General features: G+C 45.1%; 1 protein-coding gene across 1 annotated transcript in view; it reads right to left on the reverse strand.

Moving 5' to 3' along the window:
* The window catches only part of LOC105479697 (calpain 14), a 58,895-nt gene that overhangs the window by 8,282 nt on the left and 29,501 nt on the right, over window positions 1-21,112 (reverse strand). Inside the window, exons 3-16 of the mRNA XM_071076464.1 lie at window positions 19,913-19,982; window positions 18,990-19,108; window positions 18,718-18,854; window positions 17,343-17,517; window positions 16,354-16,419; window positions 14,145-14,230; window positions 11,420-11,494; window positions 10,142-10,305; window positions 8,857-9,020; window positions 8,338-8,346; window positions 6,214-6,419; window positions 5,251-5,287; window positions 4,691-4,747; window positions 3,342-3,399 (exon numbers count right to left, since the gene is read on the reverse strand). Of these exons, the coding sequence (XP_070932565.1) occupies window positions 3,342-3,399; window positions 4,691-4,747; window positions 5,251-5,287; window positions 6,214-6,419; window positions 8,338-8,346; window positions 8,857-9,020; window positions 10,142-10,305; window positions 11,420-11,494; window positions 14,145-14,230; window positions 16,354-16,419; window positions 17,343-17,517; window positions 18,718-18,854; window positions 18,990-19,108; window positions 19,913-19,982 (1,423 nt within the window). The remainder of the gene's footprint in view (window positions 1-3,341; window positions 3,400-4,690; window positions 4,748-5,250; window positions 5,288-6,213; window positions 6,420-8,337; window positions 8,347-8,856; window positions 9,021-10,141; window positions 10,306-11,419; window positions 11,495-14,144; window positions 14,231-16,353; window positions 16,420-17,342; window positions 17,518-18,717; window positions 18,855-18,989; window positions 19,109-19,912; window positions 19,983-21,112) is intronic.

A 21,112-nucleotide genomic window follows, 5' to 3' on the forward strand; every position in this document is an offset into this window, starting at 1 on the left:
GAATTGGGGGATTCTTTCCTCAGGTTTCCTTCTTTCCTTCTTTCCTTCTTTCCTTCCTTCCTTCCTTTCTTCCTTCCTTCCTTCCTTCCTTCCTTCCTTCCTTCCTTCCTGCCTTCCTGCCTTCCTGCCTTCCTGCCTTCCTGCCTTCCTGCCTTCCTGCCTTCCTGCCTTCCTTCCTTCCTTCTTTCGAGAGGGTCTGATCTTGTTCAAGTTCATACAGCTGGTGACAGAGCTGGGACCTGCCCCATGCCTGTACACCTAATCCTGCACTGTCTCTCAGTTTCTGCAGACAGTTTTTGTTTTTACAACCCCCCTTAGGCTATCTATTCAATATGCCTCTCCATAGTATGGATGATCAAACATTGATTACAATTATCCACTTAGAAAGGGAGTGCATTTGCTAGAAAAATTGCAGGGCTGAGAAACAGGACAGCTGAGTTTGTGGCATGTTGTTTAACTTCCCTTAGCCCTGGTTTCCTGATCTGTGCATGGGGGCAGCCACCACCTAGTTATTAAATGGAAAACATAGGGTCCCAAGGCTTTTGCAAAGGCTCTTGTAAACCTTTCTTTCTTTTCTTTTCCTTTCTTCTTTCTCCTTCCTTCCTTCCTTCCTTCCTTCCTTCCTTCCTTCCCTCCCTCCCTCCTTCTTTCTTTTTCCTTTCTCTTTCTTTCTCTTTCTTTCTTTCTTTCTTTCTTTCTTTCTTTCTTTCTTTCTTTCTTTCTTTCTTTCTCTTTCTTTCTCTCTTTCTTTCTCTCTCTTTCTCCTTCTCCTTCTCCTTCTTCTTCTTCTTCTTTCCTTCTCTCTCTCTCTGTCTCTTTCTTTTTTTTTTTTGTTTGGAGCCTCATTCTGTCGCCTAGGTTGGAGTGGCACAATCTTGGCTCACTGCAACCTCCGCCTCCCAGGTTCAAACAATTCTCCTGCCTCAGCCTCCTGAGTAGCTGGGATTACGGGAGCGCGTCACCATATTCGGCTAATTTTTTATATTTTTGGTAGAGACAGGGTTTTACCATGTTGGCCAGGCTGGTCTCAAACTCCTGACCTCAAGTAATCCGCCCATCTCAGCCTCCCAAAGTGCTGGGATAACAGGAGTGAGCCACAGCGCCCAGCCCTCCCCAGGTTTCTTGATGGATGGTCTGTCAGTTACGGGTGCTCACTTTTTCACATGGGTGAAGAGCTTCAGTTAGGAGAAACTTCCTTCATTAAGTCTAAAGGAACCTCCTATAATAGTGGCTCACTGGTCCTAGTTTCACCTCCAGAAAAGCATAAAAGGTATTTGTCTCTTCTTTGACTTCTGCTTTTGCTTCTAAACATCTGAATATTTCCCAAACTACTCCTCAGATGCAATGGTTTCCAAACCCTCGACACCCTTTTCTGAGCCCTATATTTTGCCAGTATCTCTTTGAAATATGGTACCAAGATTTGAACACAGTCTTCCAGATGCAATTTGATTGAACAGAATACAGTACACCTATCACTTCCAGTTTTCAGTCAGCATTTCCCAAATTATGTTTCAAAGGAGATTTTCTGCAGAGAAAGTTTTGTGGTCAAAGAAATGTGGGATACTTTGCATCTATTGATGCTTTTCTTCATTCGCCATGCACTTTACCGTATGTGAGGTACATATTGTACAATTGACCACAGAAGCTAACCCCTTTTATTTCATGGAACACTTACTAAACCTCTTGGTTTCTAACGTTTCCAGGAACACAATTTTAAAAACACTCATCTAAATGCTCCCATTAAATGCAGCCTGAATTTGTATGAGCTTATTTAGCAGCAACTTGAAACAATTAGTTCATGTTAGCTAGAGGTCAACTAAATTAACCAAATATCTTTCACATAAACTGCCACAAAAGTGAGGTCTCTTCTGTTAACTACTTGCGCTACCATTTTAAAATGGTCTACATCAAAATGGCAGTGGTTTATTATCTTCCTGACTGCATTTCATCTTTTTGGTTTGGGCACAGCTTGTTGAAAACATTCTGAATTTCAATTCTGCTATCTATTATATTAATGATTTCTCCCAGCTTTGTGCCATCTGCAGCTCCAATAAGCCTATATTCCATGTCTTCTTCCAAGACATTAATAAAAATTGGGGAAATGAACAGGACCAAGGGCAGATGGAATTTAAGAACTCTCATCCAAACATCTAAGCATATAGACTCTTGCCTGTAACTGGATAGAATTATCCCTCTAGTTTTATATTTGTATAACTCTTGAGAATGGTGATAAGATTTGTTGTAAATACATCTACTATTATTGTTTTCCAATTCACGTTTTATCATTTATCATGGGAGACTCACCAAATATCTTGCCAAAATCTACAGTATTTCTCTGATCTATCCATCTAGAACCCTCTCATATGACTAAATGAAAGCAATTTGTTCATAAATGCTTTGGAAAACCATTTTGTATATATGCAATCAAGGCCTTTAAAAACTTTTAAATGTGCACAAGCCATTTCTTCTAGGTAATTTCCCTAGAATGAACCTAGAATTTATTTTCAGCCGGGAGGGGGAGTCTTACGTTCTACAATTCCTAGAGTCTTCCCTCTGCCTGTTTTACTGATAACTGAATTTGGCTTTGAGAAGCCTTCTGCAAATTCTTTCAAACCCTGAATCACACAATAGCCAGGACTGTAATTTGTCTGGATTTGAAATCTTGGCTTCATAGAAAGAAGAAGCAATCATCTAACTTTGGTAGCAAATACTCTAGTTGTTTTACATTTTTTACTTTGAAGTTCATTCGTCTCCCTGGAGAAATCAGCCTATTTCTTCTGTGTTCTTCTCACTCCAAATATATGTACAAAATATTTTATATGGACTTTAAGCCTTTCTAATAATTTATCCCAGGCTTCATGTGAAAGCCTCCGCGCTACCCATTTGCAGTTCTTCTAGGTGGTGTGTGCTCTCCTTCCAGAGTTTTATAGCTTGATCAATTTAACATGAGTTCATCAGACAGTTCCCTGGGTAGGCTAGTTAATACTTAATATTTATATCCCAGGTTGAGGAAATGGGTGCAGTTCTTCCACATAGAACTGATATGCCAAGAAAGAGGTACTCAGTTATTCCTTTCTGACTAGCAAAATGGCAGGAATCTTCATTTTCACTGCCATATATCTCTATACCCAAAGTAAGCAAAATAATAATGATTTTCAAAGCTGCATAAATTTCCTTACTGCTTTTTCAGATCACATAATCCACCCTTGTGTAAAATATAGCCACAGTTAAGACCAGTGCTCAGTAATTCATACATCCTACCAAGGGAAAGAGAAACAAAGCCACAGTTTAGAAAAGTTGCATCCCCTCTGAGTCCTACAGAATGGCTCTAAAACACTTACGTGACCAGGTCATCTGGTTCAGGATGCTCTGCAATTGAACTGCATTAATTTCTGGATACTGAATAGAAAGCAGATTGGCAAGAAAAAATAACTGTTACTGAAGGCTCATTAGATGGCAGAAGGGTCATATGACTGGCCATGAAATTAAACTGGGATTTCCTAAGAACTTCACAATGCTTTTTAACTGGGTGCCAACCCCAGAGAACCCTGGCAGAGCATGACTTTTCGGTAGGTTTATAGAGAATAGTGATTCTCAAAGGTGCTATCCAGATGCTTCTGAAGTTTAGTCAACAATTTGGTTTGAATTTCATTCTCAATAAAACGTCATCAGTCAAAACTCCAGATTTTAACCTTAGAGTTTATTAAAAGAAACTCTTTATATGAACATTTGATTTTAAAATATATCAATGAAATATAAGTATCAAACATCTGAATTTTAAAAACTGAAGCATATTCATAATATGCAATTTTTAGTTATTTTATATATATTGGGATTCTCTATGTGACTTCGTTTGATAAAAGGATTGCAGCATCAAATGTCTGGAAACCACTGGTATGGAGGAAAACTTTAATAAACAATACATATAAGATTCTGATTTATCCTCTCCAGCTACATTAAACAAAATTCCAGATGGGCAAGGCAGGTAAATTGTGACTTTAAATCAGGAATGTCACTAACATAAGGGGCTCATGTTCTCTGTTTTAGTGACATTGCTCAAATATCAGACCCCAGATTTCCAGTATGTTTCTCACCCTATTCCTAAGTGTCCTGCAGGTTAGAACAGCGTGGCCTCCAGAGCCCTGCACTCATACTATCAGCCCTTGCTAGACTCACATCTGGGTCAGCCCAAGGGAAGAAGCCGCAGAGACCAAGTGTGTGTCCCAGGCCCTCCCCCTTCTTATCAGTCCCACCTCCTCTCCTGGTGACCACTCAAGGGCCCCTTCTCCATGGGCTCCCCTCCAATGGCCCTCCCCAAGGCCCCCAGGGCTTGTCATTGTCATGCTCTGCACCCTCCTCCCCCATCCTACTCCCAACTCTGACACTCTACTCTGCTATATCCCATGTTTTCAGGGATGAAAGATTACAGTTGCTTTCCCTACAACTAATCAATGCAGCTTCCAAGAACAGAGAATCATTTTGCAGGAGATTTCTAGACAATGGCTCTACTCATTTGTCTAAAAACTTGAGGACTTTAATAGAAAGTGGCAGTTTGGGGAATAGGTAGCCTTAAATCACAGTTTCTATGCAGCCTCAAGCAGATGCAAACCTATACTTCATAAAATTATATGCTCCACTTTGTCCCCTGCTCTTCCCAAACCCCTGCCCCCACCATACCTGTTCAACTAACCTTTTCAAAGAATTTGGTGAAGAATTCATCCTGCCCTTCATTTTGGTCTTCTATCTCCTATAGGAAGAGACACATAGAAAGACATAATTATTCACCTGTATAAATGGACTTTCGTGCACACCCTAATGTCTCATGGCTTCCAGGCTTCTGAAAACCATGAGCTTGACTTTGCATTGTCTTTAATTTTACACCATAGCATTTACAAACAGCTCTTGCTTCTCCAATTTTCCCTGACTTTGGGGAAATCACAAACAGTGAAATGGACAAAAGAAATACCAGATAAAGAGAAGCAGAAGAAAGTAGAGATGTAACTCATACAGCCGGGGCTCTGGACCCTCAGTGACAAGGACCTGATCAGAAGGGTAGTTCTCTACTCTTTGTTGGTGCAAAAACAGCAAAGCCCAGGTACTGTTAGGATATAACGGGTAATGTTTGCCATAGAACAGGGTCTGTAAGGATCTGCATATCTCCTCCCCTGACTCCTTAACTTGAAGGGAGAAACTCAACATCTTATCTTGGAAAGCAGTCCCAGCCACATGGAATTCCACCAGACTACTCACCTTCGAGAAGACGACACCAGAATTGCTGCCAATTTCACTGAGAACAAAAAAACAAAAAACCCAGAATTTCCTCTTGGGAATTTCTTGGCCAATCTTCCCCCTCTCCTGGGAGCTTGTCTTCCATGTTCCTTCACTGAGGCACCACAAGGGCCCACCCAGCTCTCACACCTCACCTCCTGCTTCCCCTTGAAGTGTACATTCCAGCCATGTGCACAGCACACTGCTTGTAATTCCCTGCACCCTCATCTAACTAGTCTTAACAGATGAGCATGAGACTTAGTGGTCTGACATGGCATGGGGGTCTGCCTGAGATCAAGTCAAACTACCTGCAGCCAAAACATAAAAAACAAACAAACAAACAAACAAAACCAAAAAACCACAAAACTGGCAGGTAAAACAATCGTAGGCAAAATAATATGTTTGGTTGGGATATGTGCACATTAATTCAACTGGATACAGTAGCAGAATGGAAGCCTGCTAGTTCATGATAGCCTCCCCTCATTTGAGCAACCCCTTATGCATCTTTTAATAGTCACCCCCTCCCTGAAGCCACTCCTGCTTCCCCCAGGACCATGGGAGTTGGTTCAAATTCTCCTCCTTGAGTATCTTGTAACAATAACACCCTGTGCATACAAAATGCTTACACTGGGTGCACTGGAAGATCAATAACTGCTCATATATCTGTGTTCTTTCCAGACCTTGAACTTCAGCGGGGCAGGAGCCATGTGTGTTTTATCTTTTTCCCTCTAACGTCTAGCATGGCATTAATTTGTGAGTGGAAAGAGGGTGGGAAGGAATGGGAGGGATGTTCTCCATACAGAAAGTCACCTGGTCTCCTGCTCTCCCCATCTCTCTTCTGTCTCAGCAGCAGAGACCCTGGTCTCTGCCATTTCCAACCTTGCCCCCCTTGCTTGTTCTCACCCAAGTGGTTCCCACCCTCTAGGAGAGACCTTGCGTCCTTACTAAAAGATGTGCTTCCTGGAGAAGACCCTGAGGATGAACTCTGACTTTTGGTTGGCCTCCGATGTGCAGGGCACGATGAGGTATGTCCCTGGTTCCAGACATAGCTCCTGACTCACTTCTTTCTCCTTGAGAAACCTATCAGGCTGGCTCAGAGGAGTGTTTCTCTGGAAGAACTCGGGGGGCAGTCTCCTCTGGTCGTCATGGTACTGTGGGTAGAGGACAGAAGAACAGCAGGGGAGGTGATGACCCAGGGCTGTGGCCAGGCCTGAGGCCCTCAAAGCTCTGAGCCAGGACTAAAGTGGCCCCTGCTCTGCCAAATCCAATGTGCCCCAGTGGAGGATGAAACAAGTGGGGAAGGAAGGAAAAACCAGAATATGTGTGTGGAGGGCTGCACCTCTGTTGGAACCTATCAGGGGTTACATAAACACATGTCAATTGATTTGACTTACCTTAAAAACAACACCAGCACTAAATGATGTGAGGAATGTCCCTGTGCCTGCCATTTCCATTTTACAGTTGAGGGCTCTGAGGCTTAGAGAGGTGAGATTATCTGCCCAGCGTCATCAGCTGGTTACAGTCCCAGCCTCATGGGAATTCAGGACAGCTGAGTTCCAACGCTCCTGTTCTTTACCCTTCCTGATGCTGCCTCCATGTATGTGATGTAGCATATGGTCAGATACAGATGGACCACCACCACCTCCCCACCTACAGCACACAGCTACACATAGATAAGCTGGCACTCTGCATCATCTCAGGGAAAACATCCTTGTAAAGGACAAAGAGAACTGGGCAAGAGCTCGGAAGACCCGAATCAGGGCTCTTGTTCCGACATTTCTTGGGTATCTGCTTTGTTTTATCTGATTCATATTCTCTCTCTCTCTCTCTCTCTCTCTCTCTGCCTCCTTTGTTTCTCCATCTCTCCCTATTTTTCTCTCGTGCTTCCTCTCCCCTTTGTTCTCACTCAGGGCTACAGAGGGAGAGGAGACCCACACCAGAATCCTCTCTCCAGTTTATATACAACTGCTAACAAAGACATCACCTACCCACATAAACAGATATATAGCAAATTCCTCAATGTTTGGGAAATAAAATACATATCCTGATGATGTAGGCATTCTTTTATGAGACAAGAGAACTAGGGAATCATCTAATTGCCCTCTTTGCCATGGGCTACTAGGAATCTCAGAGCTACATTGTACAATGATCCACAGTAGCTGTCCTGGGTTTAGTTTTCCTGGTAGAAGCAACTGCCTACCTAGCTCCCAGCTCTTTGTTATTTTTTAATGGCTTTTAAATTTTGTAACTGATTTGCAGGTTTCCTCTGTTCACACCTTTTTACTGTAGGTTGACCCAAATTCTATTTAGAAGTAGGCATGACATAAATAACTTTGTCTTTTGAAATTAATAGGCAAATTTAAGAGTACTCAGTGTTCCTGCGAGAAAAACAACAAAAAAAGACCCGGTGTAAAATGGTTTCTCTACAATAATCCTTTTACTCGATTCAATCCAACCTGAGAAAATTAAGCATTTTGCTCCTGTTTTCTCTGGGAAATAAAATAATAGCTGCCTCCCTCAGAAGCTGGGATTCCTTGGGCCTTCCTCCCTGACCCCTCCTGGCTGCCACAGCAGCTGAAGCACGGAGGTGTTCTTGTCCTTCTACTCACGCTCCTGCCACACGTCCCCAAGCCTTTGTCCCTTCTCCCTAGGGAGGTGGGCTGCATGGTCTTTGATGTCCTGTATGTTTTAAATCCATTTTATTTTGGGTTTCATAACCCAGTCAAGATTGTAATTTATCATCTTTCCTATGCTGTGGTGGCCTTCAATATTAGCCGTAGGTATTTGTGTAGGAATTCAATAAATTCTAAAATGTATTGGTTCTATGCTAGGCTCTGAGATTTTCCACAGATGCATGAGGATCTCTTGGGGGTCTTCAGATGAAAAAGATTAACAGATACACTTTACTTTCATATACACACAGGCCGTTGGCAGACATTCTCATTATCAGGCATTATCATAGCTTCTTACACAGTATAAGCCTGCTCCAGTCTAACTAAATCCCGTGGAGGCTTGGCCACATGTGATATCACCCCAAACTAGGGCCACCCGGTCAAGTGCAGAACTCACCTTGTTCACCTAAAAAACAAAAACAAAAATAAAAAGAGAGAGATCTCATTAGGCAGGGAATCTGGCTCCTTCATAAGCCGAAACCTGAATAGCAGCTGACATACAAGGCTCTACCCAGAAGCCCTGTCCCCTCCCACAAGACCTGCTCTTCTATCAGTGACATTTGAATCCATCACTGGAATTTCTGGAAAAGAGGGAGGGAAAGAATGCTTGGCTTTTGGGGAGAGAAAAAGGAAGCCAATATTGATTATACTATGTGCCAGGCACAATAGCAAGCACTACCACATAATCCTCTTTTATTCTCCCCTTTCCCTAAATGCCACTGTAGAAACTGATGGCCTAGTGCAAGAAGGTGACTTGTTCTAAATCACATGTTCCTAAAGGACAGAGCCTGGATTTGAAAACCCAGGTCTGTGAACAGAGACAGATGGTGAAGAAGACAAGAAACAGGAAGACATGGTAACTGTTGGTGACCCCCATGCTTGGTCCCGTGCCCCTGTGGTTCAGAGGTCCACCTACCCTATAAAGGTAGAAGCCAATGGCGAGGTGAGGCTTCCGCTTGCGGCACCTGTGCCTGGGCTTCTGGAGGAGGGACACCAGTACGCTGCAGGGCCTCAGGGATCTCCTGCCCTCCTCGGGCCGCCAAACAGACAGCAGGAACTGCGGGTTCTTCCAAAATGTGCCTGGGGCAGAACACAGCAAGGTGAGAATGGGCCCCGGATTCCCAAGCATCCTGCTCACCGAACCACTAAGAGGTGAACAGTCCGAGGGTGCCTCTGCCAAGATTGACACCCTGAGGCCCATTGGGACAGAGTCAGGGTCCCCTCAACCTTGACTCTATGTTCTCCCACCTTGCTCTTCCACCTGGAGGTCTTTTCCACCCTGAGGCCCATCGGGACAGGGTCGGGGTCCCTTCAGCGTTGGCTCTATGCCCCCCCACCTTGCTCTTCCATCTGGAGGTCTTCTCCAGATACACTGACTGGAGTTGTTCCCACCACTGTAGCCTCGTTGTCTTGCTCAGTGCCTGGCCCAGGTGTTATACCCCACAAGCATGTGCTACCTGAGTAAGCAATTGTATTCACTCCCTGGGGAGGTGACCATGATCCTAGGGGCTTTTGCATTTTAATCGAGGCAAAACCTTAGCTTAAGGTCAGCTTCAGATTTGGGGGGAAATACTGTGTCAAAAGGGGGACTCCAGAGCTAAGGCCACCCTGGCCTACTGAAGTCACACCCCACAGGACTTGCCTTCAAAAGGGATGGCTCACTATCTCCAAAGTGGAGGAAGGGACAGGGTCACCAAACCTGCCCCGTCTTGCAAGTCCACACAGGTTTGTCTCCCATATCTAGGGAGCCTGGGAAGCCCTGGGTTTGTGTTTCTCCCAGGCTCCAGGTGAGAAGGACCCGATACAATTTCTATTTCAATCCTGCCCAGCTAGGGGGTGGTTCCTTCAGTGTTTTCAGTGGCCTTGTCCAAAACTAAAGAAAGATTCTCCCCTGCCCCTGCTTTTACCACGCCTGTGTGCCTGTGATCCCCGGTGCTGAGGGACAGGGCAACCCTTCAGGAAGATGTAGCCCCACAGGCTGGCAGCTTGACTGAGAGGACTCTGCCTTGGTGCACATTGGGATCAAAGGTGCCCTGTCTTCCCTGTGGTCACAGCCCAGCGCCCCAGCACACACCGAGGCAAACAAAGCCTCCTCCCCACTCAGCCAGTGCAGAATTCACGCTGCACCCACCTATGCAGTCACCCTCACACCCCCGCCCACAACCTCACTCTGAGAGCCCTGCTCCTGTGCGCATGCTCACCCTGCAGCAATTGTCTCCGGCCACCAGCTGTGCTCCCCTTCTCCCATCTCCCCTCCCGCATGGTGTACGTCCACTTCTGGGCCGCCTCCTGGCTCAATAGGCCTGGGGTCAGTTTACAGATAACCAGGAGCACGAAATGTGTTTTAAAGTCCTGCAGCGTCATCCTGTGGAGAGGAAGAAGGAAAAGCACAAAGGATGGACCAGATAACGCCTAGTCATCAGGACCCATGGGGAGGGTGAGACGAAGCAGTGGGCATCCCAGCCATCTCATGGACAAAGACACCAGCTCTTGTGCAGAGCTGAGCCGGCCATGGACACATAAACAGGGGCTGGCTGGATCCCTGTGAGGGTCCATCGTGGGGAGTTGGAGCTACTGAGAAGCCCCACCCTCTGGCTGGAAGCAGCTGGCCACATAGCTGACTGGGGGAGATGTTCCTGTTTCTGGAATCATGGTGATAGCAGCTGAATTAAGGCAAAGCTAACTAGTCATTTGTTTTATCTATAAATGTTCAGTAAGAATTACATATCAGTTCTCAATCATTAATTAATGAAGATCTTTGTCCCTACTTGCTAACCTGTGGCCTGTAACACTCTGTTTAAGCTGTCTGATGCTCAGTTTACTTAACCATAAAGTGGAAAAAACAGGAATTTGCAGGGCTTGAATTCAGTGAAAGACCTTCCAAAGGGAGAGGGCTGCGGCAGGCTGTACTGGATGGTTAATGGGGAGAGTCCTTGGAACGAGGGTTGACATTCATAGTAACAGTGGTGAGCAAAAGCAAAGGAGAACTGATGGGGCCCATTTCAGACACCTAGAAGCAGCATCAGCTCAGGATGTCTTGGCGGCCTTTCAAAAAATGAGATGAGCAGCTCCAGAGTGGGTGGCAGTGTTACTCTGCTCCGGAGGGCACTGGTCGGGGGCCCATCCTACGGCAAGACTTTGCAGTCTCTTCCTACCTCACGGCCTTTTCAGGACAAAAAGGCAAAACCTGTTTTGAATATACTGAGCAAGAGAGCAGAGAGGAAGCCAGAGAGGAGGAAACAGGCTGGCTGAGCCCTCACTGAGCTCCACCCCAGTGGCCTCTACTCTCATCACAGAGACAGTGACCATTTATTTATAGTCGCTGTTTGTCCTGCTAGACCGTGAGCTCCTAAAGGGATGGTGCCTTACTGATCTCTGTACATGAGGTTCCTGACACCCATGAGGCATCCAGTAAATGTCTGCTGGATGGGTTTTCAAATGTAGGCCAGGACATTTGTCCAAGTCCCCAAGTCCAATACCAGAATTCTCCATCATTGTCTTTCCTCAGAAGCAGAATCTTCTCCTTGGGGCTCAGCAGCTCCCATTTACTTGAACTGAAAATGGAAAAGGGAACGAAAAGCTTGTGGGGGGCATGCTAGAAATTCTTTAGTAAAAGCTCTATAGTATCATTATTTCTTATTATTTTCATACTACTTCAGACAACTAAATTTCCCATTCCATATCATACAGTAGCATGAGCATTACTTGATAGCTTACTATGAGCCAAGTGCTGGGCTAGGTTATTGACATACATTATTTCATTCAAGGCTAACAACGACTTTGTTGTTCTCATTTTAGAGATTAGGAAATTGAAGTTAAGAGAGACTAGGTCATTTGCTTGAAGTTATAAATCTATTAAATGTCAGAGGTAACATTTGAAATTGTTTTCAGATATTGGACAGCAGGCAACGGGGATCCATGATCCTGGGAGGCTGGAAACAAATGAGGCAAGCCCTAACATCACCTAGGCTTTCTTTCTGAAGGTAATTTCCTGGCCAGTGCTACAGGGAGAGGAACTCAAAAAAGAACATATCGGTAGGGCTGAGTGGAGGAGACAGAATCTGGAGTTCAGGGAGATCAAGATAGCCAGAATTTGCTAGACAAAGTATCTGAAAGGAGGGGGCTACACGAAAAAAGGAGTTCCAGGAAACTTCATAGGGGTTCCCTTGCGTCTTTGGCTGAGCTTTAATCTGTGCTTTCTTAAAGTGAAACTCCCGAAGACTGGACCATAAGCAGGACACAGTGCTGGGAATCTCAGGCATTCCCACCAGACAGAGTTAAAAGACTTTATTTATTTACTTGTTTTTGAGACAGACTCTCACTCTGCCACGTAGGCTGGAGTGCAGTGGTGCGATTTCAGCTCACTGCAACCTCCACCTCCCGGGTTCAAGCAATTCTCCTGCCTCAGCCTCCCAAACAGCTGGGATTACAGGCACATGCCACCACACCTGGCTAATTTTTGTATTATTAGTAGAGACGTGGTTTCACCATGTCGGCCAGGCTGGTCTTGAACTCCTAACCTCAAATGATCTGCCTTCCTTGGCCTCCCAAAGTGCTGGGATTACAGGCGTGAGCCACCGTGTCCAGCCAAAAGACTTCATTGAATACATGGAATCTTTACTAGAGATCCCAGAGGGTCTACAATTTAGTAGTGGAATCAAATTATCCCTGACATAAAGGTTTGTCTTGACCTTCCCTAAAAGTGCTTAAAAACTTCAAAGTATCAAAACAATCCCTAAGCAATGTAACCACCTGCTTTAAAAAGAAAAGTCCAATACTCTTTAAAGAAATACGATAAAATTCAGTACTCTGAAGCTAAAATTTACAAGGTCCAGCATGCAATAAAAAGTTATTAGCCTATGAAGAAGCAGGAAATATGATCCGTGACCAGGAATAAAAAAATAGTCCATAGAAACCGCCATAGAAATGAGAGAGATGATGGAATTAGCAGACAAGGACATTAAAACAGCTATTACAAAAGTGCCCCATATTCTCAAGGATGTCAAGAGAAACATGGACATAAAAAAGGGAGAAATGGAAGATAATCTCAAGTGGAATTTCTAGAATTGAAAATATAATATTTAAAATGAAAAATATACTGGATAGGATTAACAGCAGATTAAACACTACAAAATAAAAGGTCATCATTTTGATATTCACTATACCTCTAGATCCAAGAAATTAAGAAGCTTGCCTGAACTAAGATCACACAGCTAGGCAATAACAACACTGTAATTTTACCCATCATCTATCTCTAATTTCAGTGCTTGTTCCTCTGTGAAAGAAACCGCCACCAGCAACAATATGATGCTAGATTTCTGAAACACTTGAAAATGTATGTATTTCTTAGATGACATTTTCCCACATAGATCCAGTTCCTCTAACAACTCTGTTTACTAATGTGTAACAAATAAAATGCAGCATATTTTATCAAGAGGAATATTCGACCTATGTTTCTAAGCCTTCATTTTTTCAATGTAAAAATGATTAAGTGATAATGTGTATATGGACATGTTTGTAGACTCTAAAGACCTGTAAAGGATTAAGTATTATAAATCTTCATAATGACAGAACAAAGGACTTTAGGACTTGACCTCCCTTTCTGCCTGTGCCCTACAGCCAGTGTCTAGCCTGCAAAACCCGCATCTCTTTAGGGCTGCCATTAGGCAGAAACAACCTAAATGTAGGTATCTAATCAGAATGCCCAGAGGCTACTATATGTAATCAGAGTGTAGAGTCCAATCCAAATCTGTCTACCTTTAACTCAGCAAACCCAGGAGTGTACTGAACCATGCCAGGGAAAGACACTGAACCCAGGCACCAAAGACCTTGGTTGAGTCATGCTGTATGACCTTAGGCAATTCAATTAATCCAAGTTTCTCTATTAGTAAAACGGGTATAAAACTATCTACTTTGTAATAGCGTTGTTTGGGGCATTAAATGAGATAATAAAAATTCAAAGGTTTACCACAGTGCTGGCAAGCCCTCAAATAAACATTAGCTTTAATTATTATAATGAAAGAGAAAGCAGTCTATATACCATAAAGCATCTTATAAATGTGAGGGATTGAGCCTCCCAGTCTGAAGGCTTCCTGATCCTGCCTAAGACCAAAGGAAGCACACATTTGAATCTGCGTGCGAATGGCAGCCTCCTTTGCCTACACCTACCCGTTCTCACCCCTCCAAGATGTCCCCAAAGTTCACCTGTCACTCCAGTCTCCTTTCCATTCCACCCGTCCCCACGGGTTCCGTAGCTTGACAAGATATTCAGGTCTGTGTTTGCAGGTCACCTGCATAAAACAAGAGGCAGTTTAGGTGGCCAGGCTGAGTGCAAGCATTTCAGAGAGCTGAGTGAGACTCGGGCCTGGAGCTGAGCACTTGCAGTGGAAAATCACAGACCCAGAGAGAGCTGGTAGAGGAGAAAGTGGCTCTGCTTCTTGTACTTACAAGCTGTGAGACCTAGGGCAAGTCACCTAACCTCTCTGTGTCTCTGTTTCCCGATCTGTGAAATAAGGTCAATAGTCATACCTACGATAGTGGGTTGAATGGTGATCTCCCCTCCCCAAAGAGGATACGTACACTCAGAACCTGTGAACGTGACCCTATTTGGAAAAAGGATCTTTGCAAATGTAATTAAATTAAGGACCTGGAGATGAGATAATTATGGATAAGGATGGGCCCTAAATCCAAAGACAAGTGTCAGAAGAGAAGGGGAGAGGACACAGAGAAGGCCACGTGAAGATGGAGGCAGAGACTGGAGTTATGCAGACCAAGTCAAGGAACACCTGGAGCCACTGGAAGGTGGAGGAGGCAAGAAGGGATTCGACTCTTCCCCAGAGCCTTCAGAGGGAGCATGCCCCTGCTCACACCTTGATTTCAGACTTCAGGCCTTTGGAACTGAGAAAATTAATTTCTGTTGTTTTCAAGTTCCCCTCCGCCAACATTTTATGGTAATTTGTTGTGGCAACCTTAGGAAACCAGTAGACCTTGTGAAAGGAAAATAAATCTTGGGACCCCAAAATCACTAATCTAAAGGGAAAAGTCAAGTTGGGAACTGCTTAGGGCAAACCTGCCTCTCATTCTACTCAAAGCCACCCCTCTGCTCACTGAGATAAATGCATAACTGGTTGCCTCCTTTGGAAAGACTAACAGAAACTTGAAAGAATGCAACCATTTGTCTCTTATCTACCTATGACCTGGGAGCCCCCTCCCTGCTTCCAGTTGTCCCACCTTTCCAGATGGAACCAATGTTCATCTCACATACGTTGATTGATGTCTCATGTTATAAAACCAAGCTGTTCTCTGACCACCTTGGGCACATGTCGTCAGGACCTCCTGAGGCTGTATTAAAGGCGTGCATCCTCAACCTTGGCACAATAAACTTTCTAAATTAACTGAGACCTGTCTCAGATACTTGGGGTTCACAACCTACTCAGAGTATTGCTATGAGGGTGAAATGAGTCCACATTTGTAAGGCAGTTAAACAGCATTTAGCACACAGTAAGTGTTGTATAAATTTTGTTAATAAATGTGGAAATAAATTAAAAGCTCTGGGCACACAGACCAACATAGTCGTTGGAGATCTAGAAGGAAGAATTTAAGTGTGAATTGAGTCCAAGAAATTTGAAACAGAGTTAAAGGAAATTGGAGGACTTGGGAGGAGTCGGGCCCTCTAGAGATTATCAGAGGTTCTTTAACTTAAACCTGCTGACTTCTTATCTCCATGCTTTGCTTACACTGCTCCCTCCACCAGAATGCCCTTCTTGCCCCATACAAATCTACCTATTTCAAGGACCAACTCAACGTCACCTCCCCTGTAAGAGACTCTTCTGACTTCTCCCCAACCCAACTCGATGGAGGTCTTTTCTCTTATCCATGAATTCCTAAAGTCTTTCATCTATACTTTCTTCTCTCAGTTTCAACTTTGCTTCCTCCTCATTTTCAGATATGGTTTGTGACCATACCTGACTGTAAGCCCTTTGTAGGCAGGTCCTGCCTGGTGCATCTTCCTCTCAATGTCTAGTAAAGCTCAAAAGATGGATAGCAGCGGAGACGGTCATAAAGAAGCACGTGAGAGAGGAGTAGAAATTTGGGAGGGAAGAACCAGATGAAATGGTTGTTCTTGGCATCCCAGAGTGAAGCAAAGTTCAAGGAAGGGTTGTGAGGTACAGCAGGGTGGGAGGATGGTTGGCTGAGGGCTGCCCCAGGGGATGAGATTGGGATGATGCACTGGCGTTGGCAAAGGCTGGACCCACCACTTCACCCCAGGAAATAGGTGCAGAGGCACAGGGACCCACCAAAGACTTTACTCACTCTCCAGATGGCGCAGAAACTAAATCCACCAAGATAAGCTAGGGCCCAGAGAGGGAAGGGCAAGGCTGAGAGGGAAACCAAGTGGCCGACCTCAACCCACCTTCCTGATTCCTGTGACAGTATAGGCATGGCCTTCCACCAGCCCATTCTCCAGAATCTTCTCCTTCTGCAGAGACAAGAGAGGTTCTGATCAGTCTTCTGTTATGTACAGCTTATTATTTGAGTAACGTATGAAAAACTCTTTGTTTGGCTGGAGCAGGGGTTTATGGAGAGAAGTGTGGGAGATAATCATGGTATGGTACATTGCAGTTTTCAAAGCTCTTTGGTATCCATAGTCTCATTCCACCCTCTCAATAAGTGAGCCATTCTGCAGTGATCATGTCATACCCTCCATTTTACAGAGGACAAACTCTATTTAGAGTTGTTGAGTAAATGTGTGAGGTGACACATTTGGCCATTAGTGAAGGCAGGGCTGAACTGAGGGCTTCCTACTCCTGTTCCATGGTTTTGGTTGTTATCAAATAGGACATGGAAAGTGCCTTGCATGTAGCTAGCACTTAATAATTGTTAGCTTCCTTCTCTGCACATCATCTTCTTTTTCCTAGTGTCTCGCCTGTCCTGAGGCCCCAACACTGCTGCTCCGGTTTTTTTGTTTTTCTTTTTTAAAACAGAATCTCTCTCTTGTTGCCCAGGCTGGAGTGCAAGGGTGCGATCTTGGTTTACTGCAAACTCCGCCTCCCGGGTTTTAGTGATTCTCCTGCCTCAGCCTCCCAAATAGCTGGGATTACAGGTGACCACCACCATGCCCGGCTAATTTTTGTATTTTCAGTAGAGATGGGGTTTCACCATATTGGCCAGGCTGATCTCGAACTCCTGACCCCAGGTGATCTGCCCGCCTCGGCCTCCCAGAGTGCTGGGATTACAGGCATGAGCCACTGCACCTGGCCTTGCTGCTCTGGCTTGAACACCAGGACCTCAGCAGTAGGAGCTGGGTGGAGGTCCTGAGCCCACACCCAGGTGAGGGCAGTGGTGGTTGATGGAGGGCGTGGGTGCAGGAGAAGAGGACTGCCAGTGGCAGCCCAGTCTCACCCCTGAGTGGGTCTGGCAGCCAATGAGGGTTCTGTTGTAGGTGGCTTTGGTGAGGATGTCCCAGAGGTTGCCATGGGCTTCTGCCAGGTTGATGGTCATTGTCACCCCTCCAGTGAAGTCTACAAGGGCTTCAGACACCTGTCCTGATTGCAAGTCTTCATAGGAACCAGAAAGCCTAGCCAGAGAAGAAATAAACATGAAAAGAAAAAGTATCATGAGTATTTATCATTTTTTGTGGCCTCAGCATCCATTTTTAAATAGGAGTTTAGTTTTCTCGTACCGAAAGCAGAGCTCAGGCAACCCTGACATAGTTTCCAATACCATACCTATCCTGAGTGGCTTCAGCAGATGGTCATAGATAAAACTTAGAGGCATCTCTCCTGCCTAGAAGACTGGGAACCCCTCTTTCCCACCACTTCCTTTAAATGGACCACTCAGATGTTTGCCTGAGAACTTAGTGACCACCTGTCAATCACAGCGAGATCTCCTGGAACTAGTGCCTGCTTGCTTTGAACCTATCAATTAAAGCTGCTCACGGGAAACCTGTTTGGACAACACCCCGGACTCAAGAAAAGGCATGGGTCCACCATGGGTCCATTTTCTCTCTTTCTGCCTGGCCTCCCTGACTTCCACGTGCATGCATGCATATATGTGTGTGTGCATGTGTGTGTTTGTGTGTGCATGTGTGTGTGTTTATGTGTGTGTATGTGTGTGCACATGTGTACATGCGTGTCTGTGTTTGTGTGTGTGTGCATTTGTGTGTGCATGTGTGTGTGTATGTGCCCTCCATGCATGCCAAGTACCCTCTAGGGTCTGTAGGTATGAAAAACTCTTAAACTTTCATGTCGCAGTTGTGTGGTTGAAGCTGTGCCCACAATCCGACCACTGATGATCAGGCTGCCCCACAGGGACCCAAGCAGGTGGATCCCCTGCTGCTGCTCCTTCATCCAGGCCTCTTAGCTGCTGGGGACAGCAGTGATCTCTAGGTTGAGAGAGTTTCATTCAAAACAAAAGGAAGGGGCATTTAAACTGTAGATTAGATGGTCCGAATGAGAAGTGAAACCTTTGCTTAGGTATTCTTTGGGTGTATCTTGCTACTCCTACCTTCCATCCCAGGAGCAAAGGAGAGAATAGACACTCAGAGCTCCTATCCCCCTTAATTCCATCCATTAGGGAAAGGCAAAACTCTTGAACGCAGGTTTAGAAGAGGCGACCCCTACCTAAAAGACTCTGAATATGTTGTCACTTCTATGTCGACTGAGACACGCCTCAGGACCTCATTTCATAAACTTTACCTGACTCCACTCCCCTCCTTCAACATTGAGAGAGAGAAAAAGAAGCGATAGGAAGGGGGATATTTCTGCTGGTTTCTTACTTGGCATAGGCCTTTTCCAGAAGTGCTCCCCAGAACAAGTTCTTGTAGGTGGAGGAGACAAAGAGCAGCTGGCCAGCCTCATTCACGGGCAGGCGGTCATCGATCACCACAGGAACCCACTTCCCGTAGTGCCAGAACTGGAGGGAGAGAGTGGTCCCGGGTGAATGAGGACTGCTGCAGGCGGTGATCAGCCCAGAAGGTGAAGACATGGTCCTCCAGGAACCCTCTTTCCTATGACTCCCTCCAGGCCGAGGGCCCGGGAAGACACTCACCCAGAACCGGAAGATGCCAGCATACTTCTCAGTGAAACTCTGATTCAGGGGAACAACCCTGCTCAGGATGTCCTGGTGCAAGGTCAGAGCTTGCAAAGCAGCCAAGAACCAGCAGTCTCCTAAGTCAGACAGCACACAGCATCTGCATGAATCTACTGGGGACTTCATGCCTGCAGGAAATGCCCGGTCCCTATGGCTACCCTCTCTGGGCTTGTAGCCTAGTTTCAGAGAAGGGAATTATATACTGGGAAGGCAGATGATGAGTGAGCAGAGCGGGAGGCTGGGAGCACTGGCTGAAATCCAACTTGACACCAAAACCAGAGCCATGTTCCTGGACCAGCTTTTAGATTCCTGAATGCCCTATCCTCAGGAATTTGGACCTGAACTCCATCCGCTTTTTCCAAATCTTGCCTCTGAAACTGATTTACGTTCTTCTGGGAAAGCCTCAACCCTTCAGGACCCTATGTCCCTGTCTGTGAAACGGATATCGCTGGACTTGGTTGGGCCTTCCCTGATGACCAATTTACTATTTTAAAAAGGTAGAGTTGAGGATAGATCTGCTTTGATCCTATTCTGGGGAGGCTAATGACTGCTGTCTTAAGAAGGTCCCACTGTGGGAGCTAAAATAGAGTGAGCATATTTTCCAAACTTAGAATTTAGACCTGTAAACTGGTAATGAAGATTATGTGAGGACTTAGGCAGGGTATGCATTCCCATGCATCCTCAGAGGACCAGCTTTTATAAACTTCACAGCAAAGAACAGAGCACATCCAGGTAGCCTTCAGGGTTTGCCAGTGAATAGCCACTTTGGGCCTCTCTCCAGTGGGGATCTCTGGATTCTCTTCTTCATCATCCACTCTGTCTTGGCCAGGCCTGGCCAGCAGGCAGCCTAGCGTCTGTCTCCCAGGGCTGTGCAAACTTACCTACCATGCCCTGGCACAGATCCAGCCTTTTGGTCTTGGCAAAATAAAACTGGGGATTGCTGTGCAGTTCCTGCCGGAGACAAACAGAATTGTCATTCTGACCTCGAACAAAAAAGCTCCTGGAGCTACAGTGACCATGTTTTCCCATACCCCCAAACTGGACTTATGGGGACAAAGATACAGAATATATGTGTAATCAGTGCTGTCCCAGAAGATCTGGGATACAGAATTCTGTCCTTTTTATTTCTCATTCCTTCTTACAGCTTGTGTAAGTCAGAGCCCTGGACTCTGTAGATATTGAGAAATAGCACTTATACCAAAAATGCCTTTTCTTAGAGTTTCTATTAAAAATGGAAACACTTTTATAGGAGGCATTTTCGGTTTTCCTAGAGATCTTTTCTTTCTCTTTACTCTCCCCTACTCCTCCTTCCTATTCCTGACCCCTAATAAGATGGTCTCTTTGGCTTTTCCTGCTGAGATGCAGCCTGGGCTGGGGTGCTAGGGGGGTGGTCTCTGCTCCGTGGCAAGATTTATATCCTTCAGTCTTTGCGTGGACACAGTTTCCCCAAGAGTCAGTTGTAGAACAGAGTCTCTATGTCAGCAGTTCCCAGGATTTTGAGAGAAGTGGGATCTGGCTGCCATGTAGTTTAGGAGGCTCACTGCAGATTTTACACACAGTAGGGGCTTCATAAGTCTGGGGCTGCAGTTATCGATGGTGATGGGTGAGTAGGGAAGAGAAAAGGAAAGTCTGTGGCACAGGCTTAACTTTACCCTATTCGCTAGCCATGTTCCTGAAATCTTGTATGTAAATGAAGTTTCAGGGAGATGGATTACATTTGAACACATTAAGAAGTTGCTTTTTAAAGGAATTGATGCATTTTATAGAGTGAAGAATATTTTTCTAAAGTGATTAATAGCTTCTTAATTTACATGTTTCATGAGCCTGTTTTTGGGGGAGGAGATTGGAGAGATGTTAAAATTTATCTCTCTGGCAGATGGTATTGGCTGTGACTCAGGAAGCCTTGCCATCTCAGATGAAGCTAAACAATACCTTGATATATTTCTGGCTATAGCTATTCTGCATATTTCTGGGCAGGACTGAGGGAGGGCTACATCTTAGACCACTCTCAAAATCACCCCTGGTTTTCTCCATCTGGAAAGTGAGAAGGTGGGAATGTACCCAGTTCCCTTCTCATGGAG

This window comes from Macaca nemestrina, chromosome 13 (genome assembly GCF_043159975.1).
Source record: "Macaca nemestrina isolate mMacNem1 chromosome 13, mMacNem.hap1, whole genome shotgun sequence".
NCBI lineage: Eukaryota > Metazoa > Chordata > Mammalia > Primates > Cercopithecidae > Macaca > Macaca nemestrina.